The 20,627-nt window shown below is 41.3% G+C and overlaps 1 protein-coding gene across 4 annotated transcripts in view; it reads left to right on the top strand.

Annotated features, from left to right (window-relative positions):
* SLC2A9 (solute carrier family 2 member 9) overlaps window positions 1-13,034 on the top strand; it is an 89,012-nt gene extending 75,978 nt beyond the window's left edge. For all 4 annotated transcript variants that reach the window (XM_081021532.1, XM_081021533.1, XM_081021531.1 and 1 more), the window contains 2 exons: window positions 4,155-4,282; window positions 9,799-13,034. In XM_081021532.1, the coding sequence (XP_080877658.1) occupies window positions 4,155-4,282; window positions 9,799-10,053 (383 nt within the window). In that variant the 3' untranslated portion in view covers window positions 10,054-13,034. The remainder of the gene's footprint in view (window positions 1-4,154; window positions 4,283-9,798) is intronic.
* The last annotated feature ends 7,593 nt before the right edge of the window (window positions 13,035-20,627 follow it).

Below are 20,627 nucleotides of genomic sequence, written 5' to 3'. Positions count from 1 at the left end.
GTAGATCTGTATAAGTTCCTCATGGGGGGGCAGTATGGCTCTTCCCCCCAAACCACCAATTTGCATCTAGCTTCACCCCCAAATACCGCCCTGCCTGAAACTCTGGGGAACCACTGCCAGTCATTGTAGAGATTACCAAGCCTGATGAACCAATGATCTGACTTGGTATAAGGCAGCTTCATATCTTCCAAGTGATTATTTTGCACCCAGCTCTGGTTGTAGTTCTGGCAAAAGCAGCAATGCCTGGAGTCTGTCTGGGTTTGGTGTAAAATGGTCCCTTGAGGTAGTTATGTTTTAATGCATTTAGGTAGTTGAAGTTTATATGGGTAGGAACTGGACCGTTAACAACCTTAGGCCTGAGGTGCAAAAAGTATGCATGTTAATGTTAGCTTACACTTTTCTAATAGAACCTGCAGAAATACATTTGACACTGCAGTTTAATCCCTTACTGAAAGTTATTTTATCATTTAATGCCAGCTACAGTTTAGAACTTTCATAGTTTTAAAAAGCAAATACACAGTTTTCTCTCTTTTGTTCCAAATGGTAGTCTATTTTGGTGCACAGCTTTTCTCCCATTACGACTCTGTCAGTCATAACTTCCTAATGTGTTTTGCACTCACATTGAAGCAATCTGAGCAGAAATATATCAGAGTGAAAACTTTGCTATTTTTCTTGCTTGACTAGCTATCGCTAAGTAAAATACATAGTTATATGGCTTTAAAAGTGATTTAGACAGCAATAAGGCTATCAAGCACTGATAATCATGGTGGCAATGTTCTACTTCTACAGTTAAAGACAATATTTATTTATTTATTTATTTATTTACGTACGTACGTACTTATTTATATGCCACTTAATTACTGGAAATTATAAATGGGGAGAGTGCTGTTGCACTCAGGTCTTGCTTCCTATAGGGCAGGGGTGGAGGGCCAGATTTGATGAAGTGAACATGCGTGAGGGCCGATCCAAGTTGTTTTTTTACAATTTTTTCCGAAAGTTGTTGAGCTTTTTTTAGGATTTTGCCCCAGGACATATAACATATACTTCCACCAGATTAAATCGACCAGCGGGATTAGGCCCCCGAAATGGACTTTGGACGTGCCTGCTGTAGGGGCATCTGGTTGGCTAATCTGGGAACAAGAATATGGAGAACATGGGCTTTTGGCCTGACACGGGTGGCACTGTGGGTTAAACCACTGAGCCTCTTGGGATTGCTGATCAGAAGGTTGGCAGTTCAAATCCCCGCGATGGGGTGAGCTCCCGTTGCTCGGTCCCAGCTCCTGCCAACCTAGCAGTTCGGAAGCACGTCAAAGTGCAAGTAGATAAATAGGTACCGCTCTGGCGGGAAGGTAAACAGCGTTTCCATGCGCTGCTCTGGTTTGCCAGAAGCGGCTTAGTCATGCTGGCCACATGACCCGGAAGCTGTACGCCGGCTCCCTCGGCCAATAAAGCGAGATGAGCGCTGCAACCCCAAACTCGTCCACAACTGGACCTAATGGTCAGGGGTCCCTTTACCTGGCAGGCGTCTTATGCAGTTATTAGGAAGCAGTTCATAACAACATCTATTATATATGAGACAAGCTGCTCTTTTCTTTTTTGATACATCAATAATGGTGGTTGTTTTCACTCTCACCTGTGAGCTTACTATTATGCAGATCAATAATTATTATTATCATCTATTATTATCATTTAATGATTATTATTATTATTTATTTTGTATAGCTTCCTTCATCTGAAGATCTCAGGGCAGTTCATAGCATAAAAATACAAAATAAAAACACAAAATGCATAATAAAAACAAGAACAGAAAGTGAACCCATAATTCCCCCCTCCCACAAACACATTTGAAAGGACATAGAATGTTAATCAGCGACAGGCCTGGTTGAAGAGGAATGTTTTCTTCTTGCCTAAAGATATGGTATGTAATGAAGGCACCAGGCAAGCCTCTCTGGGGAGAGCATTCCACAAACAGGGAGCCACCACAGAAAAGGCAGGTTCTCTTGTTGCCTCTCATGGAGGAGGCACAGAAAGAAGGGCCTCAGATGATGTATGAACCAATCTTTGACTATATGAATGTGCAGATTTCAGATATTGATATTTATAAATCTGTTGCAGTGACGTGGTTTGCATGACATGCTAACCAAACTTTGGCTTAGCAAGACCACATGAACCTGGGAGCTCCCAAAAAGGAACTTGCAGCTGTTTTGCTGCTTCCTGATGTTTTACTCATAGTGTGAAGTCCAACTGAGGCTTGCAGTGAAGCTGTCTCCTCTCTAACCACGAGCCACGGTGTGTTGTGCAAACCAGCTCAGTGGCTAAATATACAACTTCATGTTATCTTAAAATAAATTTACCCAGCAGCTAACAGCAAATGAAATGGTGCACATTTTATCTTCTGTGTGCATTTGTCTTTTTAATGCTTTGAATTTTAGGCTTAAAATTAAAATCAGATATTTTTATGACAGCTGCAGCCTAATTGACGTGATTGTCTTTCCTTGAAGCCTCGGCTTGTGTTCCTCTTTCCATTGTGCTCAACTTTATACTGAAAAAGACAATGTGATTGAAGTGAATCACTCTGATAATTACGTTTGCTGCATTAACTTTGTGAACTCATCTTGAAGCCATCTTGCTATAAGACTCCTACAAGAGAGCTTTCCACTGTACTTTCCAACGATTGGAACAAAATTAAAGAAAGAAAGAAGTGTTTTAGCTTTTAAAAATGTGTCTGCACAAACCTCTTGATCTAATGATCATATGTGGCTCATTTTGAGTGGGAGACCGCATAATTTAGAAGAATGGTGAATCAGTATCACCCACCCTAATAATCGACACTGTGGAGACTGCAGTTATTGCAGTTGGAACTTATAGTATGTAATCCTTATGTAATCATTGAAAAGTGTGTGTGTGTGTGTGTGTGTGTCCGTGTTTCAAGCTAGTAGGTGGTAGGAATGAAACAAAGGAAGAGAAAACCTAATGAAGGTCACCGATACACATGTGAGAAGGAAGCTCAGCCTTTGGTTAGATAGGGGGGAAAGCATTTTGACATATTCCTGTATATGATGTATAGTAAGATTCTCCATTTACCTTGGCAAGATGGCACTAAGTGAAGCTGAACCGAAAACTCCCCAAGCAGAACTTTCAGGGTTGAAATGTTTCATTGCATTCCTTACGATTCCTTACTTTTGCACCTGGCAGCAGCAACAGTTCCTCTTTTTAAACTTACTTTAGCTACTGGTTGTAGGGGCAGCAGATCTCTTTGACCTACCCAGTGGCCAGCCGAATGCTCCTGAAATCAGAGAACTACATCATGAAATAGCATCGTTCTGTGAAGCATTCAGGGGTAGGAGCCCCCCCCCCCATTGCAGTCTCCATTTTCCCTGTAGAAGCCTCCTCCGAATGACCCCCTGACAAGCAGCTGCTGCAAACAGCAGCAACAAATTGTTAAGGGAGTAGGGAGAGAATGAGAGATGGAACCACTGCTGCTGTAGCCTGTGAAGGCAGTGAAAGGGCTCCAAGACTTTCCCTGCTATCCTCCAAAAAAATGGATAAATGAGGTGGCAAATTCAGGGAAGACAGCCCTCAGCCCTAATGCAGTTAGCCCATTCAGAAGGCACTTTCATCATGCTCAGCTACGCATTGTTTTGCAAATTTTACCCTATTTTGACAGTTGATGTGTGATATTTCAACGTAAAAGGGAAGCTTTGTTGACTGAATGCTGCAATCCTAAACATATTTCCCCCAAATTTACATTACGTACTGTGGAATCAAAGTTTTAATGTTCTCAGCTGGTTCTAGAAAAGCAGGGCCTCAGCAGGGCTAGAGGGGCCTAATATGAAAAGGATCTCAGTTTTCCTTACATGTCATGTCATTTTAAAACTACACTACTGCTTTAGATTTTTAGCTAGTATTTTTAGCCCCCAATGCAACAGTCTTAATATGATTTAAGGTGTTTTGTTAGCCATTCTGATGGCCCTTTGTTCAGACCAGACATGTGGGATATAAATGATGTTTCTGCACCAACGCCAAGTCTATTACTAATGTATTTTAGTGAAAAGAAGTCAGAGATGGTGAGCTGAAACATGAAAATTTGTGCAGGTTTTTACAGATTAGAGACATGTTTACTGATCATCGTACCCTTGTCTTTTTTGTTGCAGGTGGGATCCCATTTGTCCTTACGGGAGAGTTCTTCGCTCAGTCTCAAAGGCCCGCTGCATTCATGATTGCGGGAATAACAAATTGGCTCTGTAACTTTGCTGTTGGACTTCTTTTCCCTTACATTCAGGTATGAGCAGTCTTAACATTAACTTAGCTGTTTGGACTGTTGCCAGAAATGGAAAGTGCCTTAATTCTCACCATAAACCCAAAGACTTTTGGATAATGAATGAAACCAAATCCAAACCCATACAAGCTAGCACTGGCTTTCTTTTGTCTGGTTGTTTGTCGCTCCAGCCCTGCAGCTTTTAAAGGCAGCAGGTCTAAAAAGTCTAAAGGAAAGCGAAGATGCCCTGAACAGAATGGCTACTCAGATTCACCGCTGATTCAGCTCAGCCTCCACAAGGGAGGATGATTTAAATTTACCACATTTGTAGCTTCTGTATGTTGCCAAGTAGAGTAAAGGAGGTGGCCAGCCTTTTTCATTCCTCTCCCAAATACTGGACACTGTTGTTCAAGTGTTAGTGCTGTTTTTAAAGTGTCTAGTCCTTATGGCTGCACAGAATACTCGGATGTGTGTGACAAAGGACTGGATCCAAATTTAGGTTTAATTGAAATCAATAAGGCAAATTAGACAAAATATAAGACCTGCTGGTTTCAGTGAGGAAAAAGTACAATTAACTCATTGAGTTAATGCCCTTAAGGACGTCTTATGGATTACTTCAAATCTGTTCTACTGTTGGACAATACTGTTAAATATACTTCAAATCAGCTCCTTGAGCTCCACAGCTCCATGCATGGCTGCTTCTTGGGATGGATGAAGGTGGATTGTGATCACCCCACAGAAGGAACACATGTCAGCATCAGATAAGCAGGGCCAACAACAACAACAACAATTTATTATTCATACCCCGCCCATCTGGCTGTGTTTTCCCAGCCACTCTGGGCGGCTTCCAACAGAATATTAAAATACAATAGTCTATTAAATATTAAAAGCTTCCCTAAACAGGGCAAGGGGAGACGACTGCCTCAGGTGGCAGGATCCATGGGGGCAGCTGATCTGGCTTCCAAAGATTGCATCACCGGCGTTGGAGGCTGGATCAGCCTCCTTCCCAATGCTGTCTCTACAGTGGCCTGTCAGGAAATAGGAGGTGCTACTGGTCTCTTTCCACCCCTAGGGAGGAAATGTTGGGGGCTGACCTCCAGGGTCTCCTGGGCCCTTTCCCCCACTGCAACAACCTTTGATTCCCACTTCAACCATCACATAAGGTTGATTTTATTCCCCTGCCCTCCGTTCCTGATATAGAACTTCGCTCACCGCATCTTTCCTGGTGGGGGACTCCTTTTGGCTCCTCCGGCGCCAAAATGTCTTGGGCCGGTCCTGCGCATCAGATACACATTGTCATCCCTATCAGATAAGGAGGGCATAAACCCGAGTAGCATATCTTAAATTTGCTGAGATTAAACCCAGTTATTAAGAGCAGAGTTTTGACACCAGACAGAAGAAGCACCCATCCCCGGGTCCTGTTTTTCAAAAGTAAAACAATTAAATATTTTTATACCTACATGCAATTAGGATTCATTTTGGCATGTTGACCCAGCTCTTATTCAGAAGAGAGAGGAATTGTAATAAGCCAGTTTTCCAGATCTTCTCGGATCCACTAACGGTGGAGCTTCTTGCTAACAATACATAGGCTCAGCTTGTGCTGAGATCGAAACTGATGTGATGAATCCTGACAGTACATTCCAGGGACTCTCAGGTCTCATGAACTAGTGAATATTTACATTTGTTTGGTATCCTGCTTAAAGGTGTATCTGCCCAAGGCATAAAGGCTCTTTTGATCCTGATGCATGTGGGCAGTGAAGAGATGGGCTGAGCATCTATGAAAATCAAAGGATCAGAGTTTAGCATGAGCTCATAGTCACAAATGTATTTCAGTCTCTTTCTGAAAATGTGTCAACATGGCGAGTTTCAGCCCCTCAAACTGGTTACCTGCCAAAACACAGTGTTAATGGTCAGATAAATAAAGGGGCAGTTCACATCATGATGTTCCTGATGTGATTGTTGTTTTTTTAAGTCTCCATATGCCAACAAGGAGTTAAATAGGCTCAGTCTCTCATCATTAGATGGCAGCAGGAACCCTGGTTTGTGAGGGCACCTGTTCTATGGCATCTGGGTATCTCTTGGTCATTGCCTTCCTTCACAAGCGAGTCTTTGAAACTGCATAGTTTGGTCAGAAGGTGAAGTAAGAGCAAGTGCAATAAATAATAATAATAATAATAATAAATTTTATTTATATCCCGCCCTCCCCAGCCAAAGCTGGGCTCAGGGCGGCTAACAACAATCAAATAATCCAACATTCTAAAAACATTTCATTATAAAAATTAATTAAAATCAAATTGATGGCAACTGTTAAGCAAGATTCTGTGCAGATTGCCAGAGGAGGGAGTCAGGCTGCGCCCTGACCAAAGGCCTGGTGGAACAGCTCTGTCTTGCAGGCCCTGCGGAAAGATGTCAGGTCCCGCAGGGCCCTAGTCTCTTGTGACAGAGCGTTCCACCAGGTTGGAGCAGCAGCCGAGAAAGTCCTGGCTCTAGTTGAGGCCAGCCTAACCTCTCTGTGGCCTGGGACCTTCAGGATGTTTTTATTTGCAGACCGTAGGTTCCTCTGTGGGACATACCAGGAGAGGCGGTCCCGTAGGTACGGGGGTCCTAAGCCGTATAGGGCTTTAAAGCAATGCAAAAATATACAGTCCATTAAATAGACACATTAACATTTCTGCTTATTCTTTTTGTATAAGCTGCAGAAGAGCAGGATATACATGCTAAATAACAAATAGCGTGGTTTTTGCATTGTTTTTATAATTCAGCATTATTATTGATCTGTCTCCAAGCACTAACAGCTTGCTTCACACCTCATTTTCTGCACACGTTTTCTTCTCTTGTCTACCGCAGGATTTCTTTATTGAGATCTTTTCTTTCCCTGAAAGTGAAGCAGTGCATTTGAATGTGTTTCTCCTCCCCTTTTTGCCATGTAGACAGTGCTGGATTGCCCAGTAACAGCACATGCTTAGGGCGCCAGCAAAGCAGCGGCACCAAAAAATTGAGGAGATTGTTTTTGACATAATTTTATTTTTCATTTTCAAAAAATGCATCAAACTAATCCTCATGGGCAAAAAACAGAACTTAGACTTTCTTACACTCTGCTACGTAATTTTATTTTCTGGTTTAGTATTGTTTTATGTTTAATTTTATATGGGGACACCATCATATTTTCAGCGCTTAGGGTCTCTAAAGGTCTGGCCCTGCAAATTATAGTCCATAGCAAATGGAATACCATCCAGGCATGAGTAATAAGGCGCCTTTTGCACCAGATGCTCACTGCTGAAATCTGCTATTTTAAAAAGTGGATGAATTTTGTTTTAAAGATTACTTTCATTTTGCAAAAAGGAAGTAGATTATCCACTTCCCCCCTGTGAATTATGAAAAGAATGCAAGGAGCCTCCAAGGATCTTTGCTACATTTGGTCAGTGTCCTAAAAGTTTGTAATTCCATAAACTTGCGAAAGTAGCACTGCCAGTGTGATTGTATTTTGCCGCGAAGTCTTATGCTTCAGAAGCAAGTCCTACTCTTTTCAAGGCATTGCTGCCTTAATTAATGTAGTTCCTTGCTCGTTGCTGTATTTCAGCATGAGTAGAACATTCTGTCAGCTGTAGTGTGGAACATTTTGAGGATGACAAATCTGGTTACAGAGACGGAACATCTCCCTTGCCAACGCTTTATAAATTGCCCTCTCCCTAGTTCCTACCATCACCACACAATTGGACAGTGGTTCTAAGAGTGTCAGATGCAGATGCTCTCTAGGGAATTTCAGGAAGGACTTCCCCCAATGCATTAATGGACCAGGACTCCCTTTCCTTCAGGGGGGGAGGACCAGGAGTCCTGTTCCTTCAATCTCACACAGTCAGCGTGATGCAGAAATGTAGGAGTGCTGTATACCACATAGTGGTGGGATAAACTGGGTAACTCTTTGACTTTCTGTGTCAGCTACATCTGCACTACTTATAGACAGGCTTAAAATGCACGCTCACAGCAGCAACTTCAACACCTGCACAGATCTACCTAAAATCAGGCCCCTGAGGCAGCCAATAACATAAAATTGCCAGCAGAGGGTTGTATCCCGTCACTGCCATTGTTGGAGTGGGACAGACTTTCATTCATGTGATGGGACGTCTTTCTCTCATTGTCGACCCCCTCCTCCTCTGTGTGCACCTTCAAAATCTGCTCCAGTGGGTTGGGGCATCCTCCAGAACAGATTTTTTGGGGGGGGCGGGACACTGCAAGAAAAGGACAGGGAGGGAGACATTTCATTTCGTGAGTGGAATCTCGCTTGTTATTATCATCATCATCATTTATTTATTTATTTTATATACTGCCCTTGATCCAAGGATCACAGGGCAGTTTACAGTATAAAATTAACACAGAAATACGTAGCATAATAACAAACAATAACAATAACCCCACCACCACACACATAAAAGGCCGTTGCTTAATTAGCCAAAGGCCTGGGAGAAGAGGAGTGCATTTGCCGGTGCCTGGTGAGCCTCTATGGGGTGAGCATCCCTCAAGTGGGGAGCCACTGCAGGAAAGGCCCGTTCTTGAGTTGCCACTCTCTGGACCTCTTGCAGAGGAGGCACACAAAGAAGGGCCTCAGATGATGATCACAGGATCCATATGGGCAGAGGCGGTCCTGGAGGTATTGTGGTCCTGAATTGTTAAGGCTTTATAGGTGAAAACCAGCACTGTGAACTGGGCCTGGAAACTAATTGGCAGTCAGTGCAATTGGACCAGGATCGGTGTCATATGCTCAAACCGTCTTGCCCCAGTGAGCTACCTGGCACTGCGCAGCATTGGATACAACCTAAGATAATAAAAAGCTGACATGACCTCACATTGTTCCAGGGCATTGTGGGGATTTTTGAAATGTCAGCTGGCAGCATGAAGGATCAGGAGGGCACTGGTAATTTTCACACACATCCCAAATGTTACTTCACCCCAAAAATAATTGAAGTTTCCGCCCTTAGCCACTGCTAAATAGGGTGACAAAACTGGAATATTTCCCTGCAGCTGTGCATCTCATAAGTGGAAGGCAGCTGTGATTTGTTGTGGCACCCTGTTGGCTGTTAACTCAGTGGCAAACCTTAGTGTGCCCCAGAATATTCTACGATTGCCCTTGCCTGGTTGGTTCCTTCATAATTGAATTATTCATGTTTTAAAAGAGCATGGCTTGTACCAGTCAGTGGTTGATAATAACGACAGCTATTTCAAACTAGTTGCATTAATTACCTTTTAGTTCACTCCTGGGTGGTTTTCTATAGGTCTTGTTGCTAAGAGCCTCATGGCTTTTGACAGGACTCCGTTTCTAAAATGAGAGGAAGCTGGGGCTGAAGCTTTTCTAGAGTCGAGGTCTCTGCGCTACAAGCTCTAATCTCAGACTTGAGGTGCAGGGGTGGCTCCTTGTTAATTAAAAAAGGAAGTGCTCTTTTATTTATATTGTACCCCTCACATGTTCTCAAAATGATTTCTGTTTGTGGTTTTTGAACTATTAGTAATGCTGGTGGGGTGTCTGTTTTGCTTTGTTTTTTCAGAAAGGCTTGCAGACATACTGTTTCCTGGTGTTTGCTGTCGTCTGTCTTGCTGGTGCCACTTTCCTTTTCTTTGTTCTGCCTGAAACAAAAAACAAGACTCTTGCTGAAATCAACCAGGCATTTGCCAGGAAGAAGGTGCCTTTAGAAATCCGTGAAATGGACCAGTTTGAAGCCAAGAGCAAATCAATGCAAGAACAAGAACACAACTTGTCTTCTACCCTGGAAAATGGAGAATCCAAAAACAGGATAGTCTAAAATTATTTTTAATAGGAATATTTTTGCATCTTATGTATTGTTAACCACAATCCTTCCTTCAGCCTGGACAATTTTTTGATCTCAATGTGGTCATAACCAGGGTTGATCTGTGGTACAGGAGATGGCAAAGTATAATTCAAAATTAACAGAAGGAAATAATGGAGAGGAGGGTTGCTCAAGGAAGTGAAACTGGTCATTGATTCGTTTAAATGTATGCAAATTCAAAACGGATAATTATTTTCTGAGGCAGAGGGTGGTGAGTGGGAAGCAGTTGGTCAAAGGGCATATCAGCATTTCCAATTGGCTGCAGTTTCGGACCTTCCATGCGCATCAGCGATAGGAGGCAGGGTCCATCATTCTTGCTCCAGGCTCCAGGCTCTGGAGTTTGCCACAGGGGGCCCTTTTAGGAATCACTCACCACTCTGCTTCCTTGCTGCTGATACTGTCCGCTGGACCTGGCCACTTACTTGCCACTTCTGGGGCAAGAAGCCTTTGAATGTTTCCTGGTAATATATCCAGTGTCCCCTCAAAATCTGAAGGAGCAGAATCTGCTGTAGTGGAAGCTTCAAAGGCACTAGACAAGGATTAATTTGATCTATTAGAACTGGCTGCCTGGCTACTGGGGGCTGGTAGCTGCAGCCAGTAGCTTCCTGCTGCCTCTCTATAGTGTGGAGCTGCGTGTTCTGTGGGGAGATCAGCTACTCTGAAAGTAATTCCCAAAGAAGTCCTGTAGATGCAAAGTTACTTTGGTGCTTCCATTAAGGGAAAAGTGGCATTTTCCATGTTGATGGTATACAATCTGATCAACAGCTGCTCACCTCTTTGATTGAGTTTGTAGTCGTGTTCAAGGAAGAACTGTTAAACAGGTGACTTTATATGCACTGTGCATGCTAAGGATTTCTTGGACTCTTACACCCAAGTTCATGTTTAAGGAATTATTTGAATCTCAGGTTTTTTACCACCTGCTTAATCCGTGTCATTTCCTACTTTTAAACGAAATCAGGGCCCCACTCTGCTTTTGTGGGCTATTTTTATTCAAGCCAGATTAGAACTTTTAGTATATCAGAATAGTTTTCATGAAGTGCAGCTGTTTTGTAAATAAAACCAACTGAATCTGTATATATTTTGAAATCTAACCAACAATGTATAGCATGTGCACTTATCTTCAGCCTGAGCCAGTCCAGGTTTAATCATGTAAATAGTTCATGATTGCGGTGTATCTGATTTAGGCTTTGTGAATTTCTCAGATCATATATTAAGCTTGATAACAGACACAAGATCTAAGAAGCCCAGCATTTCAGAAGAAAGGTGCCACAATAGGTGCCTTGTCTAGATGAAAGGTGTGTCCCTAGCCTGAAATAGCATTGCCAAGGAAGTGGTTTGTATATGAGAGAGAAAGACTTCTGATTTTTTTTACGTTCAATTGTATTGTTGTCTTCCTTTGAATCATATTGATATAAAACTAGGATGATGGTAGTAGATTCATCCTGTTTGAAAAGTACTGCTGATTGGAGCTGGAACTTCATTCCATCCATCTATGGTTGTTTTTCGAGTGTGTGTGTTGTCAGTGCTGGGCTTGTTCGTTTACTGGGACCTGGTATGCCTTGAGCCTTGAGAGTTCAAAACAGCCCCAGCGTGACCAGGTTGGGGCCTTGATTAGAAATGTGTGTCCAATATATTAAGATACCTGGATCCATTTAAGGCCACTGGGGTAATTAGGTTTTGTAATACAGCAATTCTATTGAGGGGTAAGATCAATGGTAAAAATAACTTATGTGGGTAATAGATAAGCCTCCGTTGAAACCAGTGTGTAGCATCCTTTTCAGTTCCCTAAAGACTAACAGACCTGTTCTCCCAAGAGAAGTGGAGCTGGCAGGTAAGGGCTTGCAGCAGATCCTTCAATTTCCCAAAGCTTTGGGCAGCTGCCCAACTTTTAATGGGTGTTGGTGCTGTGCTGGCCTTGCCAACTTCAGCATCAGTTACCAACATTAGATGATTCCCTTACCAGACTCAACTGGCAGTCTTGTACTGGGTAAGCTGGTGGTCCGTGGAAAGCCATTTTTTCCTCCAGGTCAAATTAATTGTTTTGTTTCCCCATAGTTGTGGGGAAGCTAGATTAAAGCAAGGTTCCGTACCTTGTCAAACTCTGTACTTCCCTGTGAATGCTCCCTCCCCACATATTGCCCTAGAGTTGACCAGGTAGGTACCAGGCAGCAGTCCAGATAATTAAGGGGGGGGGGGGAGAAGAAGAAGAGTTTGGATTTGATATCCCGCTTTATCACTACCCTAGGGAGTCTCAAAGCGGCTCACAATCTCCTTTCCCTTTCTCCCCCACAACAAACACTCTGTGAGGTGAGTGAGGCTGAGAGACTTTAGAGAAGTGTGACTAGCCCAAGGTCACCCAGCAAGAGTTTCACAGGCTCCCAATAATAATCATTGTTACTCATTTTGCTACACATTTCAGCTATGTTCAATTTTTGGGTATGCTGGAAATACCCAATATCTATAAAGAACCTTCTAAGGTCTCATCCTGTTCCTGTGGAGTAGGCAGCCTGCAGCTTTACTTGGTTTTACTCTTTTGCTGACGTAACTTCAACAAAAAGGGACGAATGTGTTGTGGGTATTCTTGTCGGGTGTGCTTAATAGACCACAATGGAACCAATGAATGTTTGTTTTTTATGTTCGGTTATCTTTCGCAAAATTCTGAAAGGCTACAGTCCTACATCTCTGCTTACATGTAAGTAAGCACCATTTCACTCAGTAAGACTTGCATTTTGAGCAGATGGGATTCTGCCCGTTCAGGTTTTTGATTTTTCTCTGTTCCTTAGCTTCCAGGCTACTCAGGAGCCAACTAAAACCGTAGCACTGGAGCCCAAAAATGATTGGGTCAATATTTTTATTTGATCAATATTACATGTGTGATTCAGGTTATTTATATGACTGTAATCCAGAAAACATTAAAGTATAGCTGCTAATTTTCACTTGTATGGTGCATGTTTTCTCCTGTTTTTGTTTTTCCTTTTTCCTTTGACACACCTTTAAATTATTTCCATTCTGTTTTGGAGGAAAAAACAGCAAGGCATTTAGTGACACTTTAAAAGACTCTGCAGTTGTGAAAGCTCATTGTGCATTCTTTGCATGCATCCAGACTATGGCTGAATTGCCAGTGTTTTGTACTTCCTACATTTCATTTGTCTTTGACTTCATGTCTTACCGTCCTTCACCCCATCCTGGTGTGTGTGCATGTGTGTTTATATGCACACAGCTGCAGATAACACTTGACACACCCAATGAAGCAGATTCTGGCCCACAAAGGCTCATGCCATAATAAATTTGTTTCTGTTCTTATATTATTAAGACTTTTTGTTTTTGCATTCAATTACTGTGACAGTCAGATATGGACTTGATAAAACCAAGACTTTAAGGCTGAAATCATGCTCCTCATTCCTAATGTGTGCATCTAAAGAATAGGTTGGTGGTGGCGTTGTTTAAATTTGTATTGCACTCCTCCTCCCCAAGGAGCCCTGGGTGGCAAACACACACACACACACACACACACACACACACACACAGCATTTAAAAAATAGTTAAAAATAGTTAAAACATCTAAAAAGAGGTACAGTTAATAGCATTCTTCCATCCAGTGATCTCAGGGTTGCCACGGGTAAAAGGGAATGTTTTCTAATTCCCCCTGAAAGTTAATAATGATGGAAACAAATTCACCAGACCAAGGAAGGCCTCACCTGCTTATTGTAGGGTCCAAGATGGGTTGATATTGAGGAATATGTTATTTTCGGTACTTGAGTCTCAAGCCATTTAGGACCTTAAATGCTAATGCTGTACCAACGCCTTGAATTGGACCCGGTAGCTCATCGGCAGTCAGGGCAGTTCTTTCCAGAACAGTGACACGGTCTCATTGGCGGCCGTGCTGACTGACCCGGGGGCTGCATTCTGCACTAGTTCCCCCTCCCTGCCCCCCAGCCATCTTCAAGTAGTGCAAGTGGAAGGTCTCTCAGGGATGGACAACTGAGGCCAACTTTTCCTGCTCTAGAAATGGCTGTAGTGGGCAAAGCAGTCTCAGTCTAGGCATAAGCACTCCTAGGCACAGAAGCCACTCGAGACTCACAAGTTGGAATCCAGGACCAGACTATGAAGCTGGTTCTTCAAGGGGGGGGGGTCCAGCCCCTTCCAGAACAGGTCACACATCTAATTAATTCCTGGACATGGGACCCACTCAGCACACTTCCATCTTATCAGGATTTAGCCTCAGCTTATTGCCTCCCCCTTCCAGTCCATCACTGCTTCCAGTGCTCTCCCATCACTGCTCTCCCAATTCCAATGGAATAGAGTGGCATGTCATCAAAATACTGATGGATCTGTGTTCCAGATCCCCAGATGACAGCTCTCAAGGGTGTCCTATAACATAACATGAGACAGAAGGGACCCTCTGCTAGCTGACCATGCCTTCCATAGGGCATTCCAGTCTTTTTAATTAAAGCTACTTACAGTTTTGTGTCATTGCAATCTTTTAAATACAATCTCTCCCCCCCCCCCCCCATCTCATGCCCTGGTTCAACAAAATGGAACTAGGGTATATTTGTTTTGTGAGGGTTGCAAAAAGAGAACATTCTATTGGAGATCATGCCTCTGTGTCTATTAATGTATGCGCGGGGGGGGGCGGAGGAAGCTGTACGGCAAGTACTGAAATATATCTGGCCAGCCTGTTATCTGGCTCTCAGCATTACCAAATGCTGATAAAAATAAGAGTTGGTCAAAAGAGATGATGATCGGTTTCATATATAAGGAAAAGAAAATTATGGAGATATTCTGCACTGTGGTCTTTGGTGTGTAAAGCAATTGGAATTAGAAATAAAAATATTATTAGAGATAGAGAGATATAAAAATATATGTGGGGACTAAAATACAACAGTTTCAAAGAAAACATTGTTTTCAAGAGCTCTGTGAGTATAACAGATGCAGAAGGTAACCTTTAACTGCCACTTAACACATGAAAGTGGTTTAACTGGATAGGAATGCTTTAAATGCTTTTAAAATAGTGCTATTTTAACCGTTTAATAGATAAGCTTACAGTGTGAGTGGTTTTTGTTTTTTTACTTTTAAATTGTCAGCTGATGGAGGCGTTCAGTACTGGGATGATGTGAGGGGGTCGGTTAACTTTTTCCTCCTGCACCATCCCAAAGCTGCGTAATTGGCGCCAAATCGCAGCTTCAGAGGGGGATGGGGGGGGAGAGAAAGAGTTCACACCCCATGGCCAAAGTCCTCAACCCTTCTGTTTTGTTTTTTTAAATGATATTTATTACTTTTCCAACAATTTAAACACAACACTACAGAGAGAAAAAAAGAACAGAACAATACAATACAATACAAAAACACTACATAACACTGACACATTAAACTAACTTAACCAAACAAAAACAGTTTAAAACACATCAAACAATTTCAGTATCTTTCATTCACTTATTTCCACGACCTCCTCACACCTCCCTTTTTGTATTCCACTTCTATTAGTTATTTCAGCAATTCCTTTCCATCTTCCTCTGTTTTCTATCCTATAATTGTCTTAACACATTCTAACCTTATTTTTCCCTTAATATTCTATTAATCTATTTGTACTTAATTCCTTATAGCATTTCTACTAAAGCCATATCACTTCATTCCAACATTCTTCTAACATTCATTAATTTTACAATGTTTCTGTAAATAGTCTTTAAACTTTTTCCAGTCTTCTTCCACCGACTCTTCTCCCTGGTCTCAGATTCTGCCAGTCATTTCCACCAGTTCCATATAGTCCATCAACTTCATCTGCCATTCTTCCCTGGTGGGTAAATCTTGTGTCTTCCAATAGTTCGTAATGAGTATTCTTGCGGCTGTTGTTGCATACATAAAAAAAGTTCTAACCTTCTTTAGCACCAATTGGCCGACCATGCCCAGGAGAAAGGCCTCTGGTTTCTTCAGGAAGGTATATTTAAATACCTTTTTCATTTCGTTATAAATCATCTCCCAGAATGTCTTAATCCTTGGGCATGTCCACCAAAGGTGAAAGAATGTACCTTCAGTCTCATTACATTTCCAACATTTATTGTCGGGCAGATGGTAAATTTTTTCAAGCTTGACTGGTGTCATGTACCACCTATAAATCATTTTCATTAAATTTTCTCTTAGGGCATTACATGCCGTGAATTTCATACCTGTGGTCCATAACTGTTCCCAGTCAGCCATCATTATGTTATGTCCAACATCTTGTGCCCATTTAATCATAGCTGATTTCACCATTTCATCCTGAGTGTTCCATTTCAACAGCAAGTTATACATTCTTGACAAATTCTTGATTTTTGGATCTAACAATTCTGTTTCCAATTTTGATTTTTCCACCTGGAAACCAACTTTTTTGTCCAATTTGTATGCCTCTATTATTTGATAATAATGGAGCCAATCTCGCACTTTGTTTTTCAGTTTTTCAAAGCTCTGCAATTTTATTCTGTCTCCATCTTGTTCCAGAATTTCCCAATATTTCGGCCATTTGGCCTCCATATTGAGTTTTTTCTGTGCCTTCGCTTCCATTGGTGACAACCATCTTGGGGTTTTCTTTTCTAACAAATCCTTATATCTTATCCAAACATTAAACAATGCTTTTCTAACAATATGATTTTTAAACGCTTTATGTGCTTTTACCTTATCGTACCACAAATATGCATGCCAACCAAATGCATTATTGAAACCTTCTAGATCCAACACCTCAGTGTTTTCAAGAAGCAGCCATTCTCTCAGCCAGCAAAAAGCAGCTGATTCATAATAAAGTTTAAGGTCTGGCAGGGCAAATCCACCTCTTTCTTTGGCATCAGTTAATATCTTAAATTTTATTTGAGGCTTCTTGCCCTGCCAAACAAATCTAGAAATATCTTTCTGCCACTTCTTGAAACAATCCATCTTATCCAAAATTTGCAATGTTTGAAACAAAAATAACATCCTTGGCAACACATTCATTTTTATCACAGCAATTCGGTCTAACAATGATAACTTCAAATTTGTCCATACTTCTAAATCCTTTTTCACTTCAATCCAACATTTTTCATAATTATCCTTAAATAAATTCACATTTTTGGCAGTCATGTTAACCCCTAAATATTTCACTTTCTTAACCAATGTTAGTCCTGTCTCCTCCTGAAACTTCTCTCTCTCATTCACAGTTAAATTTTTTTCTAAAACCTTAGTTTTCATCTTATTCAACTTAAAACCTGCTACCTGTCCGAATTCTTGAATCAGTTCCAATACCCTTTTAGTACTAGGTTCTGGCTCCTCTAAAGTCAATACTAAGTCATCAGCAAATGCTTTCAGTTTGTACTGTTTAGCTCCCACTTGTATACCTTTAACCTCTTGGTCCTTTCTAATCATATTTAACAAAACCTCAAGGACCGATATAAAGAGCAATGGAGAAATTGGGCAACTTTGTCGTGTCCCTTTCTCAGTCTTAAACTCTTCTGTCACCACATTGTTCACAATTAATTTTGCCTTTTGTTCTGAATAAATTGCACCTATACCATTTTCAAAACCTTGACCTACCCCCATCCCCTGTAGATTCTTCTTCATAAAACTCCAAGAAATGTTGTCAAAGGCTTTCTCTGCATCCACAAATACCAAGACTGCCTTAGTATTGATATTCACTTGTAATCTTTCTAGAATATTAATTATATTCCTCGTATTGTCAGACAAATGTCTGCCCGGGAGAAAGCCCGCTTGGTCTTTATGAATTTCTTCTACTAACACCTTTTTTAATCTTTTAGCCAAAATATCTGCAAAAATTTTGTAGTCCACATTAAGCAGCGATATAGGGCGGTAGTTCTTAAGCTGTGTCTTTTCAGTCTCTATTTTCGGTATAAGTGTGATGTAAGCTTCCTTCCACGACTCTGGTGCCTGTCTCCCTTCCAATATTTCATTGCAGACTTCCTTCAATGGTTGTATTAACCATTCTTTCAAAGATCTGTAATATCTTGAAGTCAAACCATCTGGTCCTGGAGATTTACCTAACTGCATGTTCTGGATAGCCCCTTCCACCTCCTGATCCGTTATTTTATAATTCAACATTAGCTGTTTTTCCTGAGAGAATTTGTGTAGTCCATTTATTTTCAAAAATCGATCAATGTCCATTTCTTTCTGCTTCTCCTGTGTATAAAGTTGTTTAAAATACCTCTGAAAACACTTCCTGATCTCCACTGGATTCTGTATGTTCTTTCCTTCCACTTCCAAATTCGTAATAGTATCAAGTTTTTGTCTTTTTTTTTCATTTGCCAGGCCAACAATTTTCCACACTTGTTTGCCGATTCAAATGTCTTTTGCCTCATCTGTTTAATCTTCCATTCTATTTCCTGATTCGTCAGCTTCGTATATTGTGCTTGGTATAACTTTATCTCTTTCAGGATCTCCTGTGACTTTGGTTTTGCTCTCAGCTTCTTCTCTCCTTCCTTTATTTTCCCCAGGTTTTTATCCTTTTTTTCATTCTGAGTTCTCTTCTTAATTGCATTCTGTTGTATTAGGAATCCTCTCATAACCGCTTTGCTTGCGTCCCAAATTACTCTTTTTTCCACTGTAGTATTCATATTTATCTCGAAATAGTCTCTTAGAGTTTTTTGGGCCTTCTTGGTCACCTCTTCGTTCCTGAACAAAGTATCGTTCATCCTCCATCTAAAGGAACCAATTGGCGTCAATTTCATTTTCATCTTCACAGCATTATGGTCAGAACAAGTTTTGGGGCAAATCTCCACTTTGCTGATCTTCGGAACCAATCCCCTGGTTACCCAGATTTGATCAATTCTTGTCCATGTCATTTTAGCCTTAGAGAAGAAAGTACCCTCTCTTCCCAGAGGATTCTTCATTCTCCAAATGTCAACTAAGTCCATACTTTCAGTCATGTCAAAAAAGGTTTTTGGTAGTCTACCATCTTTGGTGACTACCTGTCTCTGTGCCTTATCCATATTTGTAGACACCACTCCATTCATATCTCCCATCAAGATCATATTATAGTCCATATAATCCATCAGAGTCTCATGTAGCTTCTTAAAAAACTCCGATTTTCCTTCATTTGGTGCGTAAATACCTACAATCAGGAATTTCTCTCCTTGTGATTGAATTTCAATTGCAACAAATCTTCCTTGGTCATCTTTGAATATGAATTACGGTTGTAGGCTCTCCTTTGCATAAAGGACCACACCTCTTTTTTTAACTTTATCTGATGATATAAATTCTTGGCCCAGTCTTTTATTACTCAATATCTTCCTGTGTAGCCTTATCACATGTGTTTCTGGTAAGCAAATCAAGTCCAAATGTTCTTTTTTTCAATAAATGAAAGACTCTCCGCCTTTTTTCTGGAGAGTTCAATCCATTCACATTCCAGCTCGAAACCTGCAGCGCCATCATGTAATTACACTGACATTCCTCCAACTGCACCCAATGCTTGCTCTTCTTCTGTTGGTGGTGGTGGTGACACGTTCACTGGGAGATCCAATCCAAAGGATAATGCTGATATATCCAATATTCCCCTGTTTGGTGATCTTCTATCCGATGCTCTTGGCTCTTTTCCAAGTTCCTTCTGCAGATCTTCTTCGTATTTATACAAAAACTTTACTTTATCTTCTACTGATCTTATTTTTATTTTCCTTCCTTTGAAACTGAAAGATAGACCTTGGGGAAACTCCCACCTAAAGATGATTTTATTCCTTCTCAGCAGGGCAACAATATCTCCGTAGTTAGGCCTAAGATCCAAAAGGTATTTCGGGACGTCTTTAAAAATTTCCACTCTTGACTGTTGTACTTCTAAGTTCTTCTGGTAATGCCAACCCAAAATTCTATCTCTCTCTTCTTTAGTTCGAAGGGTGATCAAACAGTCTCTTATTCTGTTCTTCTCTTTTTTCCCTCCTCTTCCAAGTCTGAAGGCCCTCACAGTTCTAAACTCTTCTTGGCCCAAGTCCAAGCCCCAAAAGTCAGCAAGTTCCTGTGTGAGAAAGTCTATCAAGCTTTCCTTCTCCAATTCAGGTAGGGCTCTGATCCTCAAATTCGTCTGTTTTTCTTTAAGTTCAATCATAGCAAACGTCAACTTATGTTCATCAAGTTGCCTCTGGGACTCACTCTCTCTCCAGTTGTGTTACTTTACATTCAGCAGCAACAGCTTTCTCCCTGGCTTCCTCCGCAGTTTGCCGTATCAAAGTAGATTCCTGTATCAATTTCTGGATGGTTTCTGTATTAGTATTCACCTTTTGTCCAAGATTATTTATACTTTCTGTATTTAAGTCGATTTTAGTAGTTGCAGCATCCACTTTCACATTTGTCGCATCCACTTTCGCATTTGTCGCATCTGCTTTCTTGTTAAGTTGTTCCAATGAATCATTTATCTTATTTAATGCAACTGCTAAGGCCTCTTCTGTCGACATTCCTCTTGGTTTTGAATGTACTGGTACAGAGGCAGCAGAAGAAGAAGCAGGGGGGCCTGATGTTGAACCTCTCCTGGGTTGCTGCCAAGTCTTCCCAGACCTTAATGTTTTTTCAGCAGTTGGCTGTTTTTT

Source organism: Podarcis pityusensis (genome assembly GCF_964106645.2).
Source record: "Podarcis pityusensis genome assembly, chromosome: 9".
Taxonomy (NCBI): domain Eukaryota; kingdom Metazoa; phylum Chordata; class Lepidosauria; order Squamata; family Lacertidae; genus Podarcis; species Podarcis pityusensis.
Note: the sequence above shows the minus strand (reverse complement) of the source record. Positions and strands in the feature narration are given on the sequence as shown.